The sequence below is a fragment of the Oncorhynchus keta genome, chromosome 36 (genome assembly GCF_023373465.1).
Source record: "Oncorhynchus keta strain PuntledgeMale-10-30-2019 chromosome 36, Oket_V2, whole genome shotgun sequence".
Taxonomy (NCBI): domain Eukaryota; kingdom Metazoa; phylum Chordata; class Actinopteri; order Salmoniformes; family Salmonidae; genus Oncorhynchus; species Oncorhynchus keta.
In genome coordinates this window covers 2,935,042-2,960,573 of record NC_068456.1, presented here as the reverse complement: position 1 = coordinate 2,960,573, position 25,532 = coordinate 2,935,042, and the positions used below count along the sequence as shown (strand labels likewise).

The window sequence follows — 25,532 nt, the reverse complement described above, 5'->3', positions numbered from 1 at the left end:
GAAAAACACGTGGGTCAAAATCCATGCTGTTCTACGTCTACAATATCTGATGGTACCGCCATCCTTCCCCCCCCCCGATAGTGGAAAGTCCAGCAGAAAAGGTGGTTTAGCACAGGTATGAATATGGTCCGTTTCTATTTTGAAAGCAATCGGTCAAGTGACAGCCAGTTGTCCAATGTATTATCCACTTCTTCAAACACAGCCAAATAATGGTTAAGAATGGTGTATTCTCAGGTGGGCGTGGCTTGAGCCTTGCTATTAAAATGGCGCACAGGAACACGGACAGTCACCGCGAAAACGGAGCCGACTACGGGTTCAGTTACGGCGGGCGGACAGCGCCGATCTAGACGCGGCACAACTCATTAATGGGCACATTCTACATACCTGTGGTTCGTTGAGGTTTGCTTGGCATTGTGCAGGAACAGGTTTGCAGTGTGATACTGCCTTGTTCTTTATGCTAGTATTCTTATTTCCCAGTTCCTCAAGAACGTAGAACAGTAAAACTGTAAAAAGAATTGCCAAAAAAAGACTACAGCCTCTTCTGGTATCCGCCACGTGAGGGACAGAAAGAGACACGCACCTGTTCATTCTTGTCAGGTAAAGAGAGGTTGGCCTTCACGTCAGCCTTCATCCGTCTGAGCAGGTAAGGGTTAATGGTATCCCTCAGAACACACGCACACTTATACGCTGTCTGGACCTAGAAAAACACAAAAAGGCACAACGATTCAAGACACGCGCACAATTTTACACAGTCTGGACCTATAACAAACAAGACGCACAACAAACAGCTACAACAAATGACAGCAAAGACACCAACACAATGGTTCAACAGCCCCTTGGGTAAACATACATGACACACACACACGCGCCTTCTGAAGGGTCAGATGAACAAACACTTGACCACGACACCTATAATGGAACATTTGTCCTGGGGCATGTTTGTCGTTTAGCCCCCCCACCTCCCTCTATCCACTCCTTCCCTCTCAGCAGATTGGGCCATTAAACATTGATCAGAGTGCTTATGGTGGTCTCTAGAGGGGGAACTCTCTCCCTTTCATCAGCTGCCTATAGTGTGTGATCCAGTAAACGGCTTCAGCCCAGGGTCACGATTTAACCCTTTAAACCGTTTGTTGTCATCCACCTCACTGGGGGGGGGAGTGAGAACAGAGGGACAGCCAGCAGGGGGCAAAAAGTGTTATAGCTGCAGGGCACTATATAACACGGAGCTAGAGAGGAGAGGGAGGAAGAAAGGGAGAGAGAGAGAGGACTATGGAAAGAAAGAGCGAGGGAGAGCAAGTTGAGGGTGGGGAGACGGAAGATGGACACAGATGGGGGGTGAGAGAGAAAGAGAGGAGCGAGAGAGGGGTAGAGCTATAGAGAGAAAGAGTGCTTTGCCCGCTCATCATTTAATAACTTCAATAATTAGTAAAGGTTTTTTATTATCGACAGCGGAAACACGGATGGCCATCTAAAAGCAGCTAAATAATTAAATCCAGTCAATGTGTGTGTGTTACCTCTAGAGCCAGTTAAATAATTAAATCCAGTCGGTGAGTTATTAATGACTGGACACTAATGACTGAGGATCATCGTTTAGCAGCTCACCGCCTCTTTCTCTGTCCATCCCTTCTCACACCCCCCCCCCCCTGTCCACCCTCTCTTTCCCTCTATCCATCCCCTCCATGTGAATCAAATCCTGATGTCAAATCCTGAGAAATGACCTTTTGTAACAATAGTAAGATCAACTCCCTTCTTCCAAAAATGACGAGAGCGTCTTTTGACGCCAAATTGTGTGTCCGTGTGTTACCTGTACAGGTGAAGCGTTGCTGTAGCCCCCCATGGTGATCGGTACAGAGAACTGTTCCATAAAAATAGGCAGCGTGCCCAGTTTGCCAGGGAAGACAAAGTCAAATAGACTCCACAGCTCCTTCAGATTGTTCTGCATAGGACTGCCAGATAGAATGAACCTATGAGGAGTACGGAACTAGAGACGGAGAAAGGGAGTGAAAGAGCGAGAGATGAGGAGAGAGGTAGAGAGAGAGAGAGAGAGAGAGGGGTGAGTGTGAGAGAGAGAAAAAGAGGGTGAGAGAGGAGAGGTAGAGAGAGGAGTGTGTGTGAGAGAGAGAAAAAGAGGGTGAGAGAGGAGAGAGAGAGAGAGGGGTGTGTGAGAGAGAAAAAGAGGGTGAAAGAGGAGAGAGGTAGAGAGAGAGAGAGGGGTGTGTGTGAGAGAGAGAGGGGTGTGTGTGAGAGAGAGAAAAAGAGGGTGAGAGAGAGGGGTGTGTGTGTGAGAGAGAGAAAAAGAGGGTGAGAGAGGAGAGAGCAAGCGGGTAAAAGGGAAGAAAAAAATCTTGATTAGCAGCTTGGATGGAACAAAACACTATACCACATACTTATACTGTAGCTATCCAGGACCAGGGTTACTGACCAACGGTTTGTAAGCTGTGCGAGGGTACCTGTTTGCAGGCGGCGGTAACTCCAGCGTGAGGGTTGCGGATCTTGTGTCCCTCGTCCAGTATAACGTAGTGCCAGCCGTCGTATCTCTGCAGGGTCTCCTGCATGATCCTCACGGCTGAATACGACGTTATCAAGACACCATGACATGCTGCCATCTCTGATATCAACTTCTCCTAGAGCGAGAGGAGAAATCAGCCCCCGCATCACTCTCAAGCGCCCAAATGACTCTCCGCCACACGGAGTGCCCGCGCAAGTTTCAACATTTAGATAATGAACCATTTCACCTTTCCATTGAGTTAACGATGGCGGATTGGTAGATTTCCAGTTAAAGCACAGAAAAGTAGCATCCAACCCATCAGGTATCTCCCTGCACCCTCATATGCCATGTCTTGAAATATGCAGACAGATTAAAAGGACATTCACAATGTAATACTTCTGACATTCACTAACTTTGGGACTGTATAGCATTCCCAAAAGGCATGGGTTATTGAGTTATTGTTAGTTGTACTGCAGAATGAGAATATTGTCACGTGTAAATTTGAGTTTATTAAGCATACATTTTCATTAACTGTAATTGTGTTATGTTCCAACATTCCCATCTTGTGCCAATGTCAGTTCTTTTTAAGTCTTGGTTCCAGTAGTATTTTTTCCTAGGAGATTGTCAGGAGTATAGGCTCTCTATAAGGTTTGGTATATCTTACCCATCACATGAATATCCTATTCTGACTCAAATAGGGATCCCACGAGACTGGAAAGGGGGTTACCTAGTCAGTTGTCCAACAATGTATTCAACTGAAATGTGTCTTCCGCATTTGACCCAACCCCTCTGAATCAGAGAGGTGCGGGGGTGGTGCTTTAAATCGACATCCACGTTTTTGCCTTCAATGTTGAAAAGATAACATTTACATTTCTTGAATTAAACTTTTGAAAATATCTACATTGGTCAGTCCAAAATTGCTTTTTAATTCTGTCATGGAAATACATTTATTTCCTATTATCACGTCATTAAAAAGTTTCTATGCCTTTAGTTTTCCATGTAGACCAATTTATCTGTGAATTCTGAAAAGCTATACAAGGATTGTTCCATGGGGGTGTTTTTAGGGAGTGATATTTGTGCTTGTAGAACACGTTTCAGTTTCTTCCATATTGTTATAGTGTTCTTAACTATGAAGTTGTTAATGTGCTTAGCTTTATCCTTTGAAAATAAACACGTAAAACGATTCTGAGGATGAGCATCCTCTACATGTACCCAGTGTTCCTCTTTAGTGCACTTAAATAAACTCAGCAAAAATGGCCTTAGCCCTCACCCTCCGATCCAACAGGTCCCAGATGTGCTCGATGGGATCCGGGCTCTTCGCTGGCCATGGCAGAACACTGACATTCCTGTCTTGCAGGAAATCACGCCTAGAACGAGCAGTATGGCTGGTGGCATTGTCATGCTGGAGGGTCATGTCAGGATGAACCTGCAGGAAGGGAGGAGGTCTTCCTGTAACGCACAGTGTTGAGATTGCCTGCAATGACAACAAGCTCAGTCCGATGATGCTGTGACACACCGACCCAGATCATGACGGACCCTCCACCTCCAAATCGATCCAGCTCCAGAGTACAGGCCTCAGTGTAAAGCGCATTCCGTCGACGATAAACGCGAATCCGACCACAAAACCGCGACTCGCCAGTGAAGAGCATTTTTTGCCAGTCCAGTCTGGTCCAGCGACGTTGTTGCCTGATGTCTGGTGAGGACCTGCATTATAACAGGCCTACAGGCCCTCAGTCCAGCCTCTCTCAGCCTATTGTGGACAGTCTGAGCACTGATGGAGGGATTGTGCGTTCCTGGTGTAACTAGGGCAGTTGTTGTTGCTATCCTGTACCTGTCCCGCAGGTGTGATGGTTGGGTATACCGACCCTGTGCAGGTGTTGTTACACGTGGTCTGCCACTGCGAGGACGATCAGCTGTCCTCCCTGTAGCGCTGTCTTAGGCGTCTCACAGTACAGACATGGCAATTTATTGCCCTGGCCACATCTGCAGTACTCATGCCTCCTTGCAGCATGCCTAAGGGCACATTCACGCAGATGAGCAGGGACTCTGGGCATCTTTCTTTTGGTGTTTTTCAGTAAGTAGAAAGGCCTTTTTAGTGTCCTAAGTTTTCATAACTGTGACCTTAATTGTCTACCGTCTGTAAGCTGTTAGTGTCTTAATGACTGTTCCACAGGTGCCTGTTCATTAATAGTTTATGGTTAATTGAACCATTAAAGCATGGGAAACAGTGTTTAAACCCTTTACAATGAAGATCTGTGAAGTTATTTGGAATTTAACGAATTATCTTCGAAAGACAGGGTCCTAAAAAAAGGGACGTTTCTTTTTTTTATTGAGTGTACATGTCGCAAGCAAAAGCCCTGGGTGGTTAATACAATTCCAAGTCTGGAAGGTTAAAACCACCCTCAGACTTACGTGCTGGCCAAACCAGACGCGCCTGTCTGCATGCGCACGTTGACTTTGTTCAGCCACACCAGAAGCGATTAGGACACGCAGATTGTTTTGATATTTCAAACTCTGAACCAATTATAATAATTTGTGTACAGGTCAAATTTGCATTAGACATTTATGACAATCTAGCTTGCTGTTGATAGCTAATTTGTGCTGGGATATAAACACTGGGATATTTTATCTGAAATACACAAGGTACTAACTAACTCCGACAATTAATTCAGATAAAACGGTAAACCGAATTGGTTTCTTATCATCATTGCTCCTCCATCCTACAGGCTTCTTTTTCTTCGTTGGACTTGATATGGCGGTTGGCAACCAACTTTCCAGTCGGTTGTAGTAATGCTGTAATGTGGACATCAGTTCATCTTTCAATCACCCACGTGGGCTCCTAAAAACCAATGAGGAGATTTGAGAGGCTGGACTTGAGTGTCACAAATAGAACCACCTATTTTCGCTCGCTGTCTCGCGGGAGCAGTGTGGGTGCAATGATTGAATAACATGTATGTGTCCATTTATTTTGCGACGCGAGCAGTGTGGTCAGCATGTTAGGAAGATATAAAACCTTACTTAATTCTGTGACTTTTATTTGCCCTTTAAAAAGAACGTATTTGGTGGGGTAAATTGGTATTACAGAGAATAAAAATAAAAATGTATGTATTGTGTAGAACAGATATGCTTGTCTTTCAGGAAGAAGAGGGAATTGTGTCAGCTCTACTCATTACATTTCTATCATTGAGAACATGTCACCTTCACTGAACTCCAGTCCTCAGCTGATGGTGACGCATTACTTCTCAGTACCATAGAGACTGGTTAATTAAAGGTGCATGTGGAGTTTGTAGCTCTTCACTATTAAAGAAGGGGGAGGCATGAGGAGCCAACTCTGCATAATCCGTTCTTTGGTGCCTCCCCAAAGGAAACCCCTTTTAAAAAAAATACTAAAAAAATAAATAAAAAACTTGCACCCCCAGAGGGGTTGGGTTAAATGTGGAAGACACATTTCAGTTGAATGCATTCAGTTGTACAACTGACTACAGTAGGTACCCCCCCCCAGCCCAGCCTGCATCACCCATTAATCACTGTGTCACACCCACACAACTTGCAGGGTGCGATCTAAAGTGTAAAGTAATTAATATCTACCAGTGTACCACTAATTAATTTACATCTCCCTCAGAGTGGAATCCTCCACAAAATGCTGACAGGAGAAAAGATACAGCACAAGAAAAACACCTGAATACACATCCCCTACCTTTGTTTGGGTGAAGGATCCCGTGTCGTGTAGGACAGCCACTCTGAATGGGGGCCACCAGGTGTGAAACTCACTGACCCACTGGTGCATGACTGTAGCTGGACACACTATCACTGTAGGACCTAGTCCTTGGTACCTGGAAAAACACACACACACACACACACACACACACACACACACACACACACACACACACACACACACACACACACACACACACACACACACACACACACACACACACACACACACACACACAATCAGGTAAAGTTCAGGGTTTGTGTTTCAGTCAGGCTGCTGGCATGTTATGGTTCATTCACACCGACATAAATAGCCAAATTAGGGCTGAGACAGACTTGGAAAATGAGGTTACGGTAGTTGGCCATAACCGTTCAGGTTCGTACACTTGTTACATGGACATGCGGCTTAATAAAACCCATTTGAAACGAGCAATTAACACTTCCCTATTATCATGGCATTTTATTCTTATTATTCGGGTTATTACAAATACGGAAATGCCAGAATGGAGGATCTGTTGCATATTGACACAACATTAAAACGGAGTCAAAAGAAAGATATACAGTTGAAGTCGGAAGTTTACATACACCTTAGCTACATACATATAAACTCAGATTCATAATTCCTGACATTTAATCCAAGTAATAATTCACTGTTTTAGGTCAGTTAGGATCACCACTTTATTTTAAGAATGGGATATGTCAGAATAAAAAGTAGAGAGAATGATTCATTTCAGCTTGTATTTCCTTCATCACATTCCCAGTGGTTCAGAAGTTTACATACACTCAATTAGTATTTGGTAGCATTGCCTTTAAATTGATTAACTTGGGTCAAACGTTTCAGGTAGCCTTCCACAAGCTTCCCACAATAAGTTGGGTGAATTTTGGCCCATTCCTCCTGACAGACCTGGTGTAACTGAGTCAGGTTTGTAGGCCTCCTTGCTCGCACACGCCTTTTCAATTCTGCCCACAAATTTTCTATAGCTTTGAGGTCAGGGCATTGTGATGGCCACTCCAATACCTTGACAGTGTTGTCCTTAAGCCATTGCATTGTGCCACAACTTTGGAAGAATGCTTGGGGTCATTGTTCATTTGGAAGACCCATTTGCGACCAAGCTTTAACTTTCCGACTGATGTCTTGAAATATTGCTTCAATATATCCACATCATTTTCCTTCCTCATGATGCCATATATTTTGTGAAGAGCACCAGTCCCTCCTGCTCCAAAGCACTCCCACAACATGATGCTGCCATCCCCGTGCTTCACGGTTGGGATGGTGTTCTTCAGCTTGCAAGCTTCCCCATTTTTCCTCCAAACTTAACGATGGTCATTATGGCCAAAACGTTCTATGTTTGTTTTATCAGACCAGAGGACATTTCTCCAAACAGTACGATCTTTGTCCCCATGTGCAGTTGCAAACCGTAGTCTGGCCTTTTTTTATGGTGTTTATACTTGCATGTTGTTTGTACAGATGAACGTGGTACCTTCAGGTGTTTGGAAATTGCTCCCAAGGATGAACCAGGCTTGTGCAGGTCTTGGCTGATTTCTTTTGATTTTCCCATGACGTCAAGCAAAGAGGCACTGAGTTCGACTTGCCAAAACTATAGCTTGTTAACAAGAAATTTGTGGAGTGGTTGAAAAACAAGTTAATGACTCCAACCTAAGTGTATGTAAACTTCCGAAGTCAACTGTATACTACTGGTCAAAAGTTTTGAAACACCTACTCATTCAAGGGTTTTTCTTTATTTGATTATTTTCAACATTGTAGAATATTAGTGAAGACACCAAAACTATCAAATAACACATTCAATAATGTAGTAACCCCCCCCCCCCCCCAAAAAAGTGGTAAACAAATCAAAATGCATTTTATATTTGAGATTCTTCAAATAGCCATCCTTTGCCTTGACAGCTTTGAACACTCTTGGCATTCTCTCAACCAGCTTCAGCTGGAATGCTTTTCCAAGAGTCTTGAAGGAGTTCTCACATATGCTGAGCACTTGTTGGCTGCTTTTACGTCACTCTGCGGTCCAATTCATCTCAATTTGGTTGATGTCGGCGGATTGTGGAGGCCAGGTCATCTGATGCAGCACTCCATCACTCTCCTTCTTGGTCAAATAGCCCTTACACAGCCTGGAGGTGTGTTGGGTCATTGTCCTGTTGAAAAACAAATGATAGTCCCACTAAGCCCAAACCAGATGGGATGGCGTATCACTGCAGAATGCTGTGGTAAACATGCTGGTTAAGTGTGCCTTGATTTCTAAATAATTCACAGACAGTGTCACCAGCAAAGCACCCCCCACATCATAACACCACCTCCTCCATGCTTCATGGTGGGAAAAACTCAAATGCCGATCATCCGTTCACTCACACCGCGTCTCACAAAGACACGGCGGTTGGAACCAAAAATCTCCAATTTGCACTCCAGACCAAAGGCCAAATTTCTACCGGTCTAATGCCCATTGCTTGTGTTTCTTGGCCGAAGCAAATCTCTTCTTCTTATTCTTGGTGTCCTTTAGTAGTGGTTTCTTTGCACCATGAAGGACTGATTCACAGTCTCCTCTGAACAGTTGATGTTGAGCTGTGTCTGTTACTTTAACTCTGACTGGTAACTCATAAACTTATCCTCTGCAGCAGAGGTAACTTTGGGTCTTCCATTCCTGTGGCGGTCGTCATGAGAGCCAGTTTCATCACAGAGCTACACATGGTTTTTGCGTCTCATAGGAATGGTGGACTGTATTTTCTCTTTGCTTATTTGAGCTGTTCTTGCCATAATATGGACTTGGCATTTTACCAAATAGGGCTATCTTCTGTATACCTCCCGTACCTTGTCACAACACAACTGACTGGCTCAAACACATTTTATTTTATTGAATCTTTATTTAACTAGGCAAGTCAGTTAAGAACAAATTCTTATTGACAATGACGGCCTAGGAACAGTGGGTTAAATGCCTTGTTTAGGGGCAGAACGACACATTTTTACCTCGTCAGCTCGGGGATTCGATCTAGTAACCTTTCGGTTACTGTCCCAATGCTCTAACCACTATGCTACCTGCCACCCACATTGTGGAAAGAAATTACACAAATTAACTTTTAAAAAGGCACATCTGTTAATTGAAATGCATTCCAGGTGACTACCTCATGAAGATGGTTAAGAGAATGCCAAGAGTGTGCAAAGCTGTCATGAGTAAAAAAATAATAATTTTAAACTGAAAAAAACTGGAATGAGTAGGTGTTCCAAAACTTTTGACCCGGTAATGTGTGTCTACCGGTACTCTATGCCTATCAGTTGACTTCCCTGTAATAAAAAAAGCAACACAGATCCTATTTTGACGCACAAAACCATTCAAATGAAATCCGATGGGTTTTCTACTTTTCCCAAAATATTCACATAATGTCACAAACCCTGCTGTTGCAGCCATTCGATGGTAGTGGCATAGAAATATGTTCTTCAAAGAGAGGACGCAGTAATGAGACAAAGTAGCCAAAGCTACTGAAAAAGCCAAGATTAAATCATGACAGGAGCGTTTGATTCTTAAAGAACCTCCCCCCCATAAAAGCACCTGTCAATCAAATGCCACATGCGTTGATGCCACAAGCTATAGTATGATGTGTTGGTCATAGGGACGTGGATCAGAAAACCAGTCAGTATCTGCAGCGCGACACATCTCCTTTGCATAGTGTTTATCAGGCTGTTGATTGTGGTAGGTGGAATGTTGTCACACTCTTATTTAATGGCTGTGCGAAGTTGCTGGATCTTGGTGGGACCTGGAACACGCTGTCGTACACATCAATCCAGAGCATCCCAAACATGCTCAACTGGTGACATGCCTGGCGAGTATGCAGGCCATGGAAGAACTGGGACATTTTCAGCTTCCAGTAATTGTGTACAGATCCTTGCGACATGGGGCCGTGCATGAACATGCTGAAACATGAGGTGATGGCAGCAGATGAATGGTCTGCCATCTGCCCTGTACAGTTGAAACCGGGATTCATTTGTGAAGAGCACACTTCTCCAGCATGCCAGTGGCCATCGAAAGTGAGACTTTGCCAATTGAATTCAGTTACGAAGTCGAACTGCAGTCAGGTCAAAATGACGAGCACGCAGATGAGCTTCTCCGATTTGGTTTTTGACAGTTTGGGCAAAAATTATTCGGCTGTGCAAACACACAGTTTCATCAGGGTGGCTGGTCTCAGATGATCGAGCAGGTGAAGAAGCCGGATGTGGAGGTCCTGAGCTGGCATGGTTATACTTGGTCTGCGGTTGTGAGGCCGGGTTGGACGTACTGCCAAATTCTCTAAAACAACGGAGGCGGCTTATGGTAGAGAAATTAACATTAAATGATCTGGCAACAGCTCTGGTGGACATCGGTGGCATTATGTTGAGTAACAAAACTAGAGTGGCCTTTTATTGTCTCCAGAACAGGGTGCACCTGTGGAATGATTGTACTGTTGAATCAGCTTCTTGACATGCCACACCTGTCAGGTGGATGGATTATCTTGGCAAAAGAGAAATGCTCACTAACAGGGATAAACACATTTGTGTCCCAGATTTGATTGAAATAAGCTTTTTGTGCATATGAAAGATTTCTGGGATCTTTTATTTCACGGGACTAACACTTCGCATGTCATGTTTATATTTTCGTTCAGTATGAATGGATGTAAAAAAAATAATAATAAAATAAAAAATGACTGTGACGTGAAGAAGAAAACAAATGACAGAAGCCCAGCTTATTAGTGGTGGTGAGTTAAGACAATCAGAAATCAGACATCCCCAAACGGGCACTTTCCTACAATTGCCGTCCAGGTACTTGTGTGAGCGCTCAGGCGCGCACACTGCGTAAAAATTACCAGGAAAGAGAAACAAGACACACGCTCATTGCTTTACATGGAGCAGGTCAATTATACTATGTAATAAACCAAAACGTGTTTTCCATAAATGTAGCAAACAACATTTCTACTCCGAGAATGAGAACTATAAATGAATGACAGGGTTTATCAATAAATTGTCTGTTTTACAAATGGTAGGCTACCACATGGGCATTCATAAAAGTGCTTTGCGGGCCAACACAGTATAGTCTAGGATACTATTCTACTTAAGAGGGGCGGCAATTTGATTTTACTCGCATAGGGCGGTATATTGGCCAGGACCGGGCAGATATGAGGATTGGCACATTGTCCATTTGACATAACATTACCGCATTACAGGCCTCAGAGCCAGAACAACCTTGTCGACTGCTTTAAAAAAAAAGATGTATTTATTTATTTACTAGCAAGCAATGAAAACATGCATTGTATTAAAGAAAGTAGACAAATCAAAACACTTTTTATTGAAGTGTCATAGCCTATAGTGTTCTAAAGCTGCTTGAGCATCCAAAGGACAGTTAAAAAGAGGAGGATGTAGACCGTTTAATGGATAGACTAAGTTAGCAAAACAATTGATTATAGTCATTACTATTAGGCAAGGTTTAGCTACACGACAACAGATTTTTCTAATTCTTTTTTTAATTTTAAATTTTACCCCCTTTTTCGTGGTATCCAATTGCTAGTAGCTACTATCTTGTCTCATCGCTACAACTCCCGTACGGGAGTTAACACAGCGCGCATCCAACCCGGAAGCCAGCCGCACCAATGTGTCGGAGGAAACACTGTGCACCTGGCAAACTTGGTTAGCGTGCACTGCGCCCGGCCCGCCACAGGAGTCGATGCGCGATGAGACAAGGATATCCCTACCGGCCAAACCCTCCCGAACCCGGACGACGCTATGCCAATTGTGCGTTGCCCCACGGACCTCCCGGTCGCGGCCGGTTACGACAGAGCCTGGGTGGCACAGCTGGCGCTGCAGTACAGTGCCCTTAAACACTGCGCCACCCGGGCAGGCCCACGACAATAGAGTTAATACGATTTTTTTTTATCCGAAAAATGAATTTAGGCCTATTTCGACTGGTTGTGGATAAAGAACGTTATAACAAAATAACCGTCAAAACGGTTTTACGCGGTTATTAAATTATCGTCACAGCCCTAACTGCCATGAACTTCTGCTTGGTGGAAACCATTGATAGAGGCATAATTGAGTTTGCAAACAATCAATTTGTGGACGTTGACAGCAGACAGAGTATTGACCATCAGAGAGGTTCAATCCCTCTGGAGTGTGTGTGTGTGTGGAACCAGTGGGCCCCGCCTTCAACATGCTTTAATGTGGTTCACGTTTAATTGGCCCCCTCTGCCCCTGTGACCACGTCCACTAAGAATCACACACACACACACACACACACACACGTTTCCTTTGGTGTCTGCAGTAGAGAATGAGAGGAGTCTAATAATTGAAACATGTTTAATAATTCAGACTAAAACTCTCCAGCACAAATCACCCTAATGAAATATTCATTACTACACAGACTCCCAGTCTGAACACACGATAACGGCTAGAGTTTGTGTGTGTTCGTGCGAGCGTCAGACCTGGGTCCAAATCATAGACTTAGTTAGACGACAAATCTTTGTAACTGTCCCATTATGGCATCTGTGGGCATGAGCAGCACAATTGAGGCCATCTCCATTATAAAGTAGTTCATTTTCTTCTTCTACTACTACTACTACTACTGAATTGGTAAACAAACTGAAAGGGTGCATACTGCCACCTGGAGTCTGTTGTTTGAACAGGTATAAAGCCAAGGTTGGCAATTTAAACCACCTGCGGTAATGTAATGTTTGCTCACAAGTATAATTCTTTGGCTGCTCCCTGCTGATGAGCTGGATGGAATTGTGTGATCCTTCATTAACCCATAGGAAGTTCCACCCAGAAAACTACTTTAAAAAGTCCTCAATGGCAATGTCCATGCAAAAATGTATTATTTCCAAGGAGTGATCTCCATCTATCTCTAGGATCCAAATACTTGATCTGTGTCTGATTGAGCTTGCCTGTTGCAATGGATCTAATATAAAAGCTCAAATAATGCAGACCCCACCCTCCTGGCCCTCTCGACAGGCTAGAGCAAATGCTTAAAGTATTTGAAAGACTTCAAATAATAATTTAACCCAGGTCAGGTGTACGTGTGTGCATGCCCGTGTACCTGTAGTTGGACCCTCGTGTGCGTAGTTTGCTGTAGCTGAGGCCAGCCAGGAATGCGATGACTTGGATGGTTTTACCCAGACCCATCTCATCCCCCAGGATTCCCCCTGCCTGCTGGCAGTGTAGCTCCCACAGCCACCTTACACCTGTCTGCTGGTACCTGGAACACACGCACACACAGAAAGAGACAAAAGACACACATACGTGCGCACACAGCTGTTAATATACACACACACATCCCCGTCTGTCAAAAATCCACCCCCGCCCAAACACAAAGAGCATAGTGTATGTGGTGGTAAATTAATCGTTAGGTCATTGTCAGTAACGATTCCAGATAAAGAGACCGAAAGTGTAGAGACTGATCAGCTGTGAGCCACTTTGCTCACTTTCTACTTGAGTACTTTTTTACTCAACTCAGACTCAAGTTACTCAACTGAATACAGTCCAAAACAATCTGCCTGCTTTGAGTTCAATACGCTTCACTTATACTTACAACGATGTTCTGTGGTGATGATAAAACCAAATCTAAAACTGAATGTGCTTTTTTTTAATAAACTGGTCCACACACACAACTTATTATAATCATATGTTATGTATATGATCATTTACACTATCAGAGTTCATATTCAACAGGTATCAACATAAACATTAGTCATAAACATTACAAAATACAGTGGCAATTGGGAAAAGCTGTTACTTTGTTTGTTACTTACTTGAAGAGTTTATTCCAGAGGAATCCAGGCACTTTGAATCCTTCATCAAACTCAGCATCACTCTGGTCACTCTCCTCCTCTCCTCTCTCTCTCTTCTCCTCCCTCTCTCTCAGCCGCAGCCGCCTCCACCGCCTGTAAAAAGAGAAAACAGTCATCACTACTGTCATCCTCTCCCTTTCCTCTTCCTCCTCCTACAGGGGAGCAGGTGCTACTGTCACATAAGTCACTATAGCCCCGCCACCCCCGTCTACACACTCTTGTATTGACTCTCCCTCAGCAATCTCCCCAAGGTCCAACAGTCCCATCTGGATCTCTCCCCCTACAACACTTAGGCCCACAACACAAAGTGTCTCAGAGTAGGACTGCCGATCGAGGATCAGGTCCCACCTCTAATTTCATTACACTGATCGTAGATCAGCACACCTACTATGAGACGCTTTATGAATATGGGCCCAGACCCTTATGTGCATCTGAGCAGCAGAGATGTCCCATGCTGAAACAAGACCACTAAACATTTGCGGCCCGAACCTTGCTCTTTAAAACCCAAAGGGATGTGTGAGTAATTGGTGTAATCACCATCAGTTAGCATAGGGAATTCTTAAGCCGTTTTAAGGAGGGCAATCTAAGGCAGTTGAATTTTTATATATATATATATTTACATGGTCTTTTCTGACATTCTTGAACAGATAGAGAGAAAAGGTGATAGTGAGGAAAGATAGAGGCTGTGTCAAAGCGCAGTCGGCCGGATTCAAACCTATGCCGGCATAGACGTGTGCCGGAGGCTACGGGATTACCACTAGACCAGCCAGGACACGTGTATTTTTAATAGACTAGCTGCATAGAGCGAGAGGGCAGTTAGTGGCAGAGTCGTCACACAGCAAATGAAGATTGATACAGACAATTAGTGGAGTGGGTTCCCTAGGAAAGGTGTGAGAGGGAGAGGACCGGAATCCATCTTCATTTGGTCCTGGTCCTGTCACTAAGGCTGGGAGACTGCTGCTCTTTGCTGGCCTGCTGAGACCAGCCACACTAATTAAGTCAAGGCATCGGCTCAGTTTATTACGCTTTTCTCTCTACACACTTCCCTTCCTCTCTCTCCTTTCCTTCTTTCTCTCCCCCTGTCCCTCTCTTGTCCTTTCTCACTCCATTCCCGTCCCTCTCGCTCTTCTTAACCGCTCTCTCAGCCTCCTGAGTCATTCCACCTCAAAAAGCACAAGAAAGAGGATTTCGAAACCCACCAATTTAGATTGTACTAAAATTGTTTCTGTAGTTAGAAACGGATAAGATAAGCATTCCTGAAACATTATTTTGTTGAAACATAATTTGATCTGAGAAATTAAGCTATTTGATTGCACCCAAATTGTCAATTTAAATTGATAGGATTCATAGTCAATGAATGTGATTTGGACCATAATTCTTCCTAACAATGAGTAAGACATGGGGAATCTAATAAAACAATTGTCAAGAGCCACCTACGAACCACCCACAGCCCACGCCAATCCCACTCCATCAACCAGTATACCATCAGCTTTGACACGCTGCTGCTTGGAGTATTACTTCTTCATCTTTTATAACGTATTCTCTGCGAATTTGATGCTGTTCCCCTGTTTAGAGAAATTAGCCAATGAAGCCGCTTGCATCAGTGTGTTCCACAAGTACTCGGTTTAAACAAAATTGTGGAAGGAGCTGTGTTTTTAGCAGCCTCTGGTACATACTAATGCTTTGATTCCATCTGAAATACACACCAAAGTTATTGAATACTTTATCGAGTTTATCTCCCAGATTGGAAACATTTGTGGTATTGTGTAAGACATGATTTTACAAATTAAATTACTGAGAATGTATGAATTCAATCTATTGTATAAACTGCCTTAATTTTGCTGGACCCCAGGAAGCTGCCTTGGCAGCAGCTAATGGGGATCCATAATAAATACAAATAGTTAGTCATTTTAAATATCGTCTAGGTCTATATGACCAGGACTATTTTCTAATTAAGAGAATATTACACCTTTAACCGGGCTTCTCTTGAGATTAAAGTCTTATTTAATATATGAAATGCCACAATGTTTGTTCAAATTATGGATTTTATTAAAACAGAATAATGAAGTAAATAGCCCACATTAACTTGAAAAATAAATTCAAGGTAACATTGTGATTGTTCTCAATTAAAATGGTTGAAAAGAAAATTAGCTTCTTACTGGGCTCCCAAGTGACGCAGCGTTCTAACACACTGTATCTCAGTGCTAGAGGCGTCACTACAGGCCCAGGTTCGATATCAGGCTGTATCACAACCGGCTGTGATGGGGGAGTCCCATAGGGCGGCACACAATTGGCCCAGCGTCGTCCGAGCAAGGGTTTGGCCGGGATAGGCCGTCATTGTAAATAAGAATTTGTTCTTCACTGAACTCAGACTCAATAAATAAAATTAAAAAATCTTAGCAAAGAGCAATTTCTCAAGCAAGAATTTCGCTAGGACTGTCGGGGACTAGTCTGAGTGGGGAGGGGAAACTGAAATCTAGCTGTTATTGGCAGAGAGTTTTAGAATTATTTCTTAACTCATTTACGGGGCAGGCCAAAACTCCATCCCACCAAAACATGCTGAAAATTCAGGCAGTCTTTTCAAACAGCGCTTACACTAAAAGGGCTATCATAATTTTCACAATACTATTCCACCTTCATAGTGACGAAATGTATATCAAACACAGGCAAATCATGTATCAAACACAGGCAAATCATGTTTGACTGCATCTTTAAGGTAAAATTATGTAAAATTATCATTAAGTAGGGCCCTATAAAATCAGTTATATTTTTTGCCTAATTCCATTTTCGATTTTTGGGTGTAGAAACCTTTTAATTGAAGTGTGCACCTAACAAGAAACCTTTTTTAGATGTGTTTTTGTAGCGCACATGTGATGGTAGAGTTTTCAAACCAAATACCCACTGGATTAATGAAAAGAATAATTCAATTGTGCCAGATAAGCAAAGGCTACTTTGTAGTTCACATTTAATTGAGATTTGTTGTGACCAGAATAATGTTTTCATTAGCATCAACACTAAAAGCTACACAAAGTCGTTGAGACACACACACTCTCGTTGCCTCTTCAGAAAGTTGCAGGAAATACAGATCACTGACGCATTCTGTTCATGTCTTATGATAAACTTGGGATAATTCATTTAATACATTTAGTCGATTCCCTACTAAGGTTAGGGCTGGGTGATATGGCCAAAATATTATGTCACTGTATTTTTTAAATATATATTTTTTTACAGTATGACGTATTTTATGTTTATTTTTATAATAAAAGTTCTAAATGTGCTTTATGAGTAGTGCGTGACTCTAGGGTAGCAACACATACATTCTAAGTGATATCAATGGGTCTTTCCCCCATTCTGATTGTTTTATAGCGTTCAATTCAACTTCAACCCACGAAAGTCATCATTTTCATCAATTCCTGCATTTGAGATCATTTCCACACTGCCACATAGAGCTGCACGATATGGGCAAGTCATCTGGGCCTTATTTTTAACCAAATGTTGCAATTTGTCTTGCAATTTAGAGCAAAACACTTGGGTTAACTGTTGGAATCATGGGAATAGAATGTCTATTCTAATTATATAGTTAGAATATAATAGTGGGCACTTTTAATACAGTGTTGTTTGAAATTACAATGAATGAAAATGCCAGGGAGGAGTTATTGTGACTGGTTAGGATAGCTGTTTCTTAGGGAACCCTATAATCTTTGGCTACATTGAATGTTCTCTCTTCGCAACTTCATGTAGCTAAAATATTCTTCCTTTGCGTTTACCGCTTTAATTTAGAAGACACTGTTGCGCAAACATGCTGATTTAGGTCTACACAATGATTGGTATTATCAGGCAGTATAGCTAAGTACACTTGCTCTTACTCAGTACATGTATTAGCTAACTAGAGATTAGCATTAGCGGCTAACAAGATTTAGGAACAACTTGCTAAGAAAAGACAAACTAGCTGTTTGCAGATGTAAGAAACAAGCTAACAGTGTAATTATAGAATGCTAGTAGAGTTATATTAAGAAGCAAAGTGACAACTGCATCGTTGTCATCAACAGTGTTGCATATGCTGCACTGACCACGCAGACTGAACGCAAGTGTCTCGTGTAGTGATGGGTCTTTTGAGAACGAGTCGGCTCTAAGAGCCGGCTTGTATATCAGAAGAGGCGAATCTACTTATAAAAAAAAAAATATATATGAATAATCAAAAGATTTAAATGAATAGAAATAACTAATTCAAAGAACGAAAAAAAATCAAATGAATAATAATAATAATAATAATATAGGCTTAAATGCTCAAGCACACACACATTCGTTCTGACTGTCTTGTTCTGACTGTCTGCTCAGACTAACAGCCTCACCTGTTGTTCCTGTCAATCAGACACGCAGTGTCAACCAATGAACCAAAGATGCGTGAGGGAGGGCCGAGCCAACTCACTCACAGTCACACACTTAGCAGCTGAGGAGAGGAAGGACAGCTGTGAAAAGAGCTGGGAAATGAGTTGGAAGCAAAGTAGCATTTGGGTGCATTTCATTAATGTAGACAATGTTAGAGCACAGTGTAGAATTTGTCAAAACAAGATCTCATATAAAGCCTGTTCTACGCACAACCTACACCGGCAGATGCGAACTGTGCACCCAACTGTGAAGCGAGCTGTAGTGGAGCATCGAGAAACTAGCGGGCCTGCTAGTGATAGTGGCGGAGCCAGCACCTCCACACGTGGAGATGTATCCACTCAGTCAAGTAGGCCTGCTAGTGATAGTGGCGGAGCCAGCACCTCCACACGTGGAGATGTATCCACTCAGTCAAGTAGGCCTGCTAGTGATAGTGGCGGAGCCAGTATCCACTCAGTCAAGTAGGCCTGCTAGTGTTAGTGGCGGAGCCAGCACCTCCACACGTGGAGATGTATCCACTCAGTCAAGTAGGCCTGCTAGTGATAGTGGCGGAGCCAGCACCTCCACACGTGGATATGTATCCACTCAGTCAAGTAGGCCTGCTAGTGATAGTGGCGGAGCCAGCACCTCCACACGTGGAGATGTATCCACTCAGTCAAGTAGGCCTGCTAGTGATAGTGGTGGAGCCAGCACCTCCACACGTGGAGATGTATCCACTCAGTCAAGTAGGCCTGCTAGTGATAGTGGCGGAGCCAGCACCTCCACACGTGGAGATGTATCCACTCAGTCAAGTAGGCCTGCTAGTGATAGTGGCGGAGCCAGCACCTCCACACGTGGAGATGTATCCACTCAGTCAAGTAGGCCTGCTAGTGTTAGTGGCGGAGCCAGCACCTCCACACGTGGAGATGTATCCACTCAGTCAAGTAGGCCTGCTAGTGATAGTGGCGGAGCCAGCACCTCCACACGTGGAGATGTATCCACTCAGTCAAGTAGGCCTGCTAGTGATAGTGGCGGAGCCAGCACCTCCACACGTGGAGATGTATCCACTCAGTCAAGTAGGCCTGCTAGTGATAGTGGCGGAGCCAGCACCTCCACACGTGGAGATGTATCCACTCAGTCAAGTAGGCCTACTCCGCGACCCACAGCAACACAGTCTTCTATGGACCAGTTTATACCAAAGTCTATGTCTGAGGCAAAACTAGGCCAAATTGATATTGCACTGGCTAAAATGATTGACACCGATTAGCAGCCATCTTTGATCGTGGAGGACAGAGGTTTTAGAAATGATAGCAATAGTCCAATGTACACAATTCCAAGCAGGAAACCCTTTCAAAATCAATTATTCCACAACTGTACGAGAGCACACAGGCTTTAGTATGGGAAAGAGTCCAAATATCTACTGCAGATATCCCTTAGCAGATGCCATAATGGAGGTACGATACTATTTGGAGGAGCCACTACTCCAAAGAACTGCAGATCCTCTGAGCTGGTGGAAGAACAAGGCCTCTGTCTGCCCAAGGCTTACTAAAATCATGACAGGGTGACTCTGCATAGTGGCCACATCCGTTCCCTCAGAGGGTCTTCTCGAAAACGGGACAAATAATTACTGAGAGGAGAAACTGAATCAGCCCCTCGAAAGTGAGGCAGCTTGCATTTCTGAATGCAAATCTCTCAAAAGCAAAATATGGTCAGCATTGCTGTGTGCTGCTGGTTATAACATGGCAAGAAAGGAGAGAGAGAAAAGAGGGAGGGACCAGTTTAATGTTTAAAGTGGGATGCTGCAGTTTTACACCTTATTTATTTTTCTTTGATATGGTGCAATATTCTATTATTATGCTGTTCAGATTCTATTCGTTTTGAATGGTTAGATTTATATGCACTTTGTTTATATACAGTAAAAAAAATACTTTAAATGCAAATGTTTAATAGCATTATTTTTAGCAACGAACCAATGCATGTTTAAATAAATTGTGGTTAAGGTAGAGTTTGATTTCATTTAATAATTGAATTAGAATCGTTTTAAAATCATCGCAAACTGTTTGACTTGAAAAAATACAAAACGTTATTTTTTTTAAAAGAGCCGTTTGGGAGCCAAAAGAGACGGCACTTTTTGGTGAGCTGAGCCGAACGAGCCAGCTCACTGAACAGAGCCGGAATGCCCATCACTAGTCTTGTGGTTGAGGAACATCAAATGCGCTCCTTGAGTGACAGGGGGCGTGGCTAAGTCTGAGTGGAAAGCGGCATAGAGATGACCCAAGTAGCGAAGTAAACTGTAAAAAAAAAAAATGGACGTTACACACTGCCTATCACATTTAACAAACCAAACATTCAAATACCGGTATAGGAGGTAAAGTAAAAAACACAAACCTGTCCGTGCATCAATACCGGTTTTACCGCCCAGCCCTAACTAAGGTCCAAAATGTTGTTTGTTTGTTTGTTTTATTCCTTTTTAATGCCTGGATTCCTTAAGGGCCCTAATTATCATGGACCTGAATGAGTCTCTCCACTACTTATTGCTGCAGTGATGATTCACTGTCGTCATCGAATATTTTCAGAATTTATCTGCAGATAATTGCAAAAAGGTAGGCCTAACAGTAGCCTATGCAAATTAGGGAGCCAAATGAGTGGCTCTCTCACCGGCTCTCTCTAAATAGCCTAGTTTAATATTAAGTGGAAAAAGTAGCCGGTTGAAAACGAGTAAGTAACCGGTTGATTAGCCGCAGCCGGCACGAATGGAAAACAGTGCTTCCATTATTTACCAGAAATGAGTGTGAAAGTACAAAGTTTCTACCACTAGATGCTGCTGTTCCTGATATGTTTACCCATTTTGCTGTGTTTATTAAATGGATATAACATTTTCTTAGCAACTTTAAGTCAAAAAATATATATATATATTTTGCTGATGGTGAAAATAAATTGTGCCGTCATCCTCACAATTCAACCCAGTCCTCTATGAAAGCAATTCAGTTTGTCCTTCTCTTAGGCTAAATTTGTGTCCAGGAAAACAGCCCCTCTGTGTGTGGTTTATTCCCTTTAAAAAAAGGTATGGAATAGTTAGACCAACAGCAGTTCTAATGGTTTCAATGTTATGTTATCTAATGGTCTTCAAAGAGTCCCAAACACTGTATACACTGCATAGTTTTCTGCAAGGGTAATTGTATTTGGCTGGGTGTAAAGGGAAATGTCACTAAATCACACTACATATAGAGATGTTTTCTAATAATTGTGTTGAAAAACATACAACTGCCATGCAATGGTTTATAATTGGATTCTTTTTATTAGGACTCTCACAACATTTTAGAGACACGAGCCCATTTCGCCATCAACGTTTTGGGCTTGTAGAAAAAGCCTTCATATGAACTGCCATTTGGACTATTTAAGGAGAGTTGGGTTGAAGCATTCGGTTGCTCAGAAAAGGACAAACTGAAATGCTTTCATAGAGGACTGGCTTGACCACACAATTTATTTTCATCATGAGCAAAAGCTATTGGTTTTCTACCCAAAGTTGCAAAGAAAATGTTGCGATCCATTTAATAAACACAAGAGACCAGAAACATTGATAAAAGGGTGTGCTGGCAGCAGCAGGAAAAGCGGCATCTAGTGGGGAAAACCTGGTACTTCAACACTAAATTATGGTCAATAATGCAAGTGACTTCAATGGCTAATTCCTCTAAATGGGGGGGAATAACAACCAGATTCACAGGAAATACATCACAAGGGATGAAGAAGCAATACTGCAAACCACATCTTTAAACTACACTGAACAAAAACACAAATGACACGTGAAGTCTTGGTCCCATGTTTCATGAGCTGAAATAACAGATCCCAACAATGTTCAATACGCACAGAAAGCTTATTGCTCAAAAATGTTGAGCACAAATTTGTGTACATCCCTGTTGATGAGCATTTCTCCTTTGCCGAGATAATCCATCCACCCGACTGCGGTGGTATATCAAGAAGCTGATTAAAACAGCATGGTCATTACACAGGTGCACCTTGTGCTAGTGACAATAAAAGGCCACCCTTAAATGCGCAGTTATGTCACACAACGCCGCAGACGACTAAAGTTGAGGGCGCGTGCAATTGGCATGCTGACTACAGGAATGTCCTCCAGAGCTGTTGCCAGAGAACGTAATATTAATTTCTCTCCCAAAGTTGTTTTAGAGAATTTGGCAGTACGTCCAACTGGCCACACAACCACAGACCAAGTGTATGGAATCGTGTGGGCGAGCGGTTTGCGGATGTCAATGTTGTGAACAGAGTGCCCCATGGTGGCGGTGGGGTTATGGTATGGGCAGGCATAAGCTACGAACAACAAACACAATTGCTTTTTATTGATGGCAATTTGAATGCACAGAGATACAAGGATCTGTACACAATTCCTGAAGGTGAAAATGTCCCAGTTCTTCCATGGCCTGCATACTCACCAGACATGTCACTCATTGAGCATGTGTGGGATGCTCTGGATTGACGTGTACAACAGTGTGTTCCAGTTCCTGTCAATATCCACAAACATCGCACAGCCATTGAAGAGAAGCGGGACACCATTCCACAGGCCACAATCAACAGCCTGATGAACTATATGTGAAGGAGATGTGTCGCGCTGGATGAGGCAAATGGTGGTCCAGTCAGTATCTGCTGTGTTTTCTGATCCTCGTCCCTAATTTTTTTATTTAAAAAGATATCTGTGACCAACAGATGCATATTTATATTCTCAGTCATGTGAAATCCATAGTTTAGGGCCTAATGAATTTATTTCAATTGACTAATTTCATTATATGAACTGTAACTCTGTAAAATCTTTGAAATTGTTACATGTTGCGTTTATATTTTTGTTCAGTATACTTGTTAAACATAGAAAACTGATACTGTATACTGGTTATTGGGGTGGGATTGGTGTGTGTGTGTGTGTGGGGGGGGGGTCCTGTGCATAGCTTTTGACCATTTTATTGGATTTCTAATGTTGTACCAGGTTTCGATACTGCGACCAGTTTGACTTGGCAATGCGACAAACATTGATAATCTGGTTAGTTTTTGGTTCACAATTAGCTTTTTTAATCATCATGATTTATTTAAACAGTAATGTGCAATCTACCAAAAATCAACCAACAACAGCACAGGAATGCCTATGGCAGTGTGTGTCAGGACTCGATGTTGAACAGTTTGTGCCTAGAAAGTTTGTTATATCGAGTACTTATCACACGCTCGCTGCACTCATATAGCCTATAGATATTCTGTCGGGCAGTTGGTTGTTGCGTGGAGCGAAGACCGAGAGCGGTAGGGGTAGGAAAGATGTTCCAAGTTCTGATATCTACCAGTAAATGCCAAGGCGAGAATGTGTATGCAAATCAGGAATTTAAAAAGTTCAGTCTCGTTAGAATATTTGCAATGCGCAATTCAGTCATCATGGAATAGCCTATCTTGAAAATCCGACATTGCCTCTAGGCTCTTTGGTCCTTGAAGTCATTTAAGTTATGGTATCCAATTTAGAAGTTTTACTGCTCCAATATAATTATTCTGCGATTTCATTTATGATCAAATTTTATGAGAGATATTGGCACTTCCGTTTGTTTCCCGCCGTCTCAAATGAAGGGTGTTTGCCCTAGTCTGTTGCGGTAAAAACCATATGCGGTTATTATAAGCAAGACAACATCGAATGTTGCCTTCAACTTGGTGTTCCATTACAAAGGGAATCGGGTTTTTAATAGCTTTTCGTTTTAAAACATGATACAGTATTCCCTCAACATCTCAAATGGCGAGACTGACTAGCTACCACATGGACAGACTTCATTAGTGTGTGTGTGTCGGGAGAATGCAGTCGATTTAGTCAGACAACGGCAGCATTATTTCAACATATTTTAGAACGTAAAAATAGTGTGAATGTCAATGTGGCGGGTAGGCCTATTAAAAATATTATGCATGTTTTTTTTAATATACATTTTGGGCCCATTATAGGCCATTACAACAATTCAATAGGAAATGACAATGAAGTGCTTGAAAAAGTATGAACCATGCATAGGCTACTTGATCAGCCCGCAACTGAAAGATACAATTATCGTGATATTGTTAGAGGGGTAAAGATAAAGAGTTTTGTTCGGGGGCCAGGCAAGTATTAACCCTGCCGAAAGGAACATAGTGGAATAGATAGAGTATTGCTCCCAGATGCACACACATCAGCAGAAGAACTAGAAAAGTATCCTATGCCCTACTGGCAGAATCATGATCATTTGAATCAATCGAGTGGCCATTTGTTTTGAAAACTCCATCACAAGTGCGCTACAGAAACACCACTAGCCAAACAACTGTCTGGCTGGTGCACACGTTAACCGAAGGGTAACTAGACCATAAAAATAAATAAAAATGTTTTTTAAACAATGGTCCCCTGGTGTGGTTTAAGCATTATTGTGGATTTAGAACATGCAATTGTGTTTTGAGAGCAAAAACCAGCATTTTTCCCCCAATTCTGCCCTCTAGAGGATTTCGCAGAAATGAACTCATGGCACTTAAAAATCTGAAATAAAGAAATGTTGCACTTTATTTTAACACTATTTTCTATGCCGTTGCAGTAAATCTATCCAAATCGATGTAAGAACACAAGGGCATGCTAATTTAATTATCCCAGTTCTGTATGGAATGCAGGCACATTATGGGACACAGGCCAAGTCATTATCAAATCATGTGCTGGTGCCACCAACTGAAAAAGTTGGTAACACCAGTGTCACCAGTTGGAAAAAGTTAGCTCAGAACCTTGCTTACTCATTGTAAGCATGGTCCAAATCGAATGTTCAGTACCATTTATTGAAGATTATATGAATCTTCTAAGTTAAAATGGACAATTTGGGTGCAATACATTTACTTCATAGAGATCAAATTACATTTCAACAAAATAATATTTTCAGGAATGCTAATCTTATTTGTTTATAACTACAGAAACTATTTCAGAACAATCTGAGAGGTTGGGGGTCATGGCTTGCTGAAATGACAGGGAATGACCCCCCTACCATCAGTACCCAGAGCAGTGATGTTGAATTATCATTCCAGCTGTGTAGCTTGTAGTGCAGAGAAAGGACACATGCCAACACTATTTAGTTAGTGTCTATAAATATGTCATCTTGTTAGCAGCGTC

The 25,532-nt window shown here is 42.5% G+C and overlaps 1 protein-coding gene and 1 long non-coding RNA gene across 5 annotated transcripts in view; both read right to left on the bottom strand.

The window, feature by feature from the left end:
• ercc6 (excision repair cross-complementation group 6) overlaps positions 1 to 25,532 on the bottom strand; it is a 51,998-nt gene that overhangs the window by 15,629 nt on the left and 10,837 nt on the right. For all 3 annotated transcript variants that reach the window (XM_052498300.1, XM_052498298.1, XM_052498299.1), the window contains exons 9-14: positions 13,982 to 14,113; positions 13,270 to 13,428; positions 6,186 to 6,321; positions 2,451 to 2,624; positions 1,805 to 1,981; positions 581 to 697 (exon numbers count right to left, since the gene is read on the bottom strand). In XM_052498300.1, coding sequence (XP_052354260.1) covers positions 581 to 697; positions 1,805 to 1,981; positions 2,451 to 2,624; positions 6,186 to 6,321; positions 13,270 to 13,428; positions 13,982 to 14,113 — 895 coding nt within the window. The remainder of the gene's footprint in view (positions 1 to 580; positions 698 to 1,804; positions 1,982 to 2,450; positions 2,625 to 6,185; positions 6,322 to 13,269; positions 13,429 to 13,981; positions 14,114 to 25,532) is intronic.
• On the bottom strand, positions 18,537 to 19,516 carry LOC127916489 (uncharacterized). 2 transcript variants are annotated; one of them, XR_008095021.1, is made up of 3 exons: positions 19,298 to 19,516; positions 19,100 to 19,231; positions 18,537 to 18,967 (listed from the first exon to the last, which is right to left on the bottom strand). It is a non-coding gene; the product is annotated as an uncharacterized LOC127916489 (long non-coding RNA). The 2 variants fall into 2 exon arrangements; XR_008095022.1 differs by having other exon boundaries at positions 18,537 to 18,789.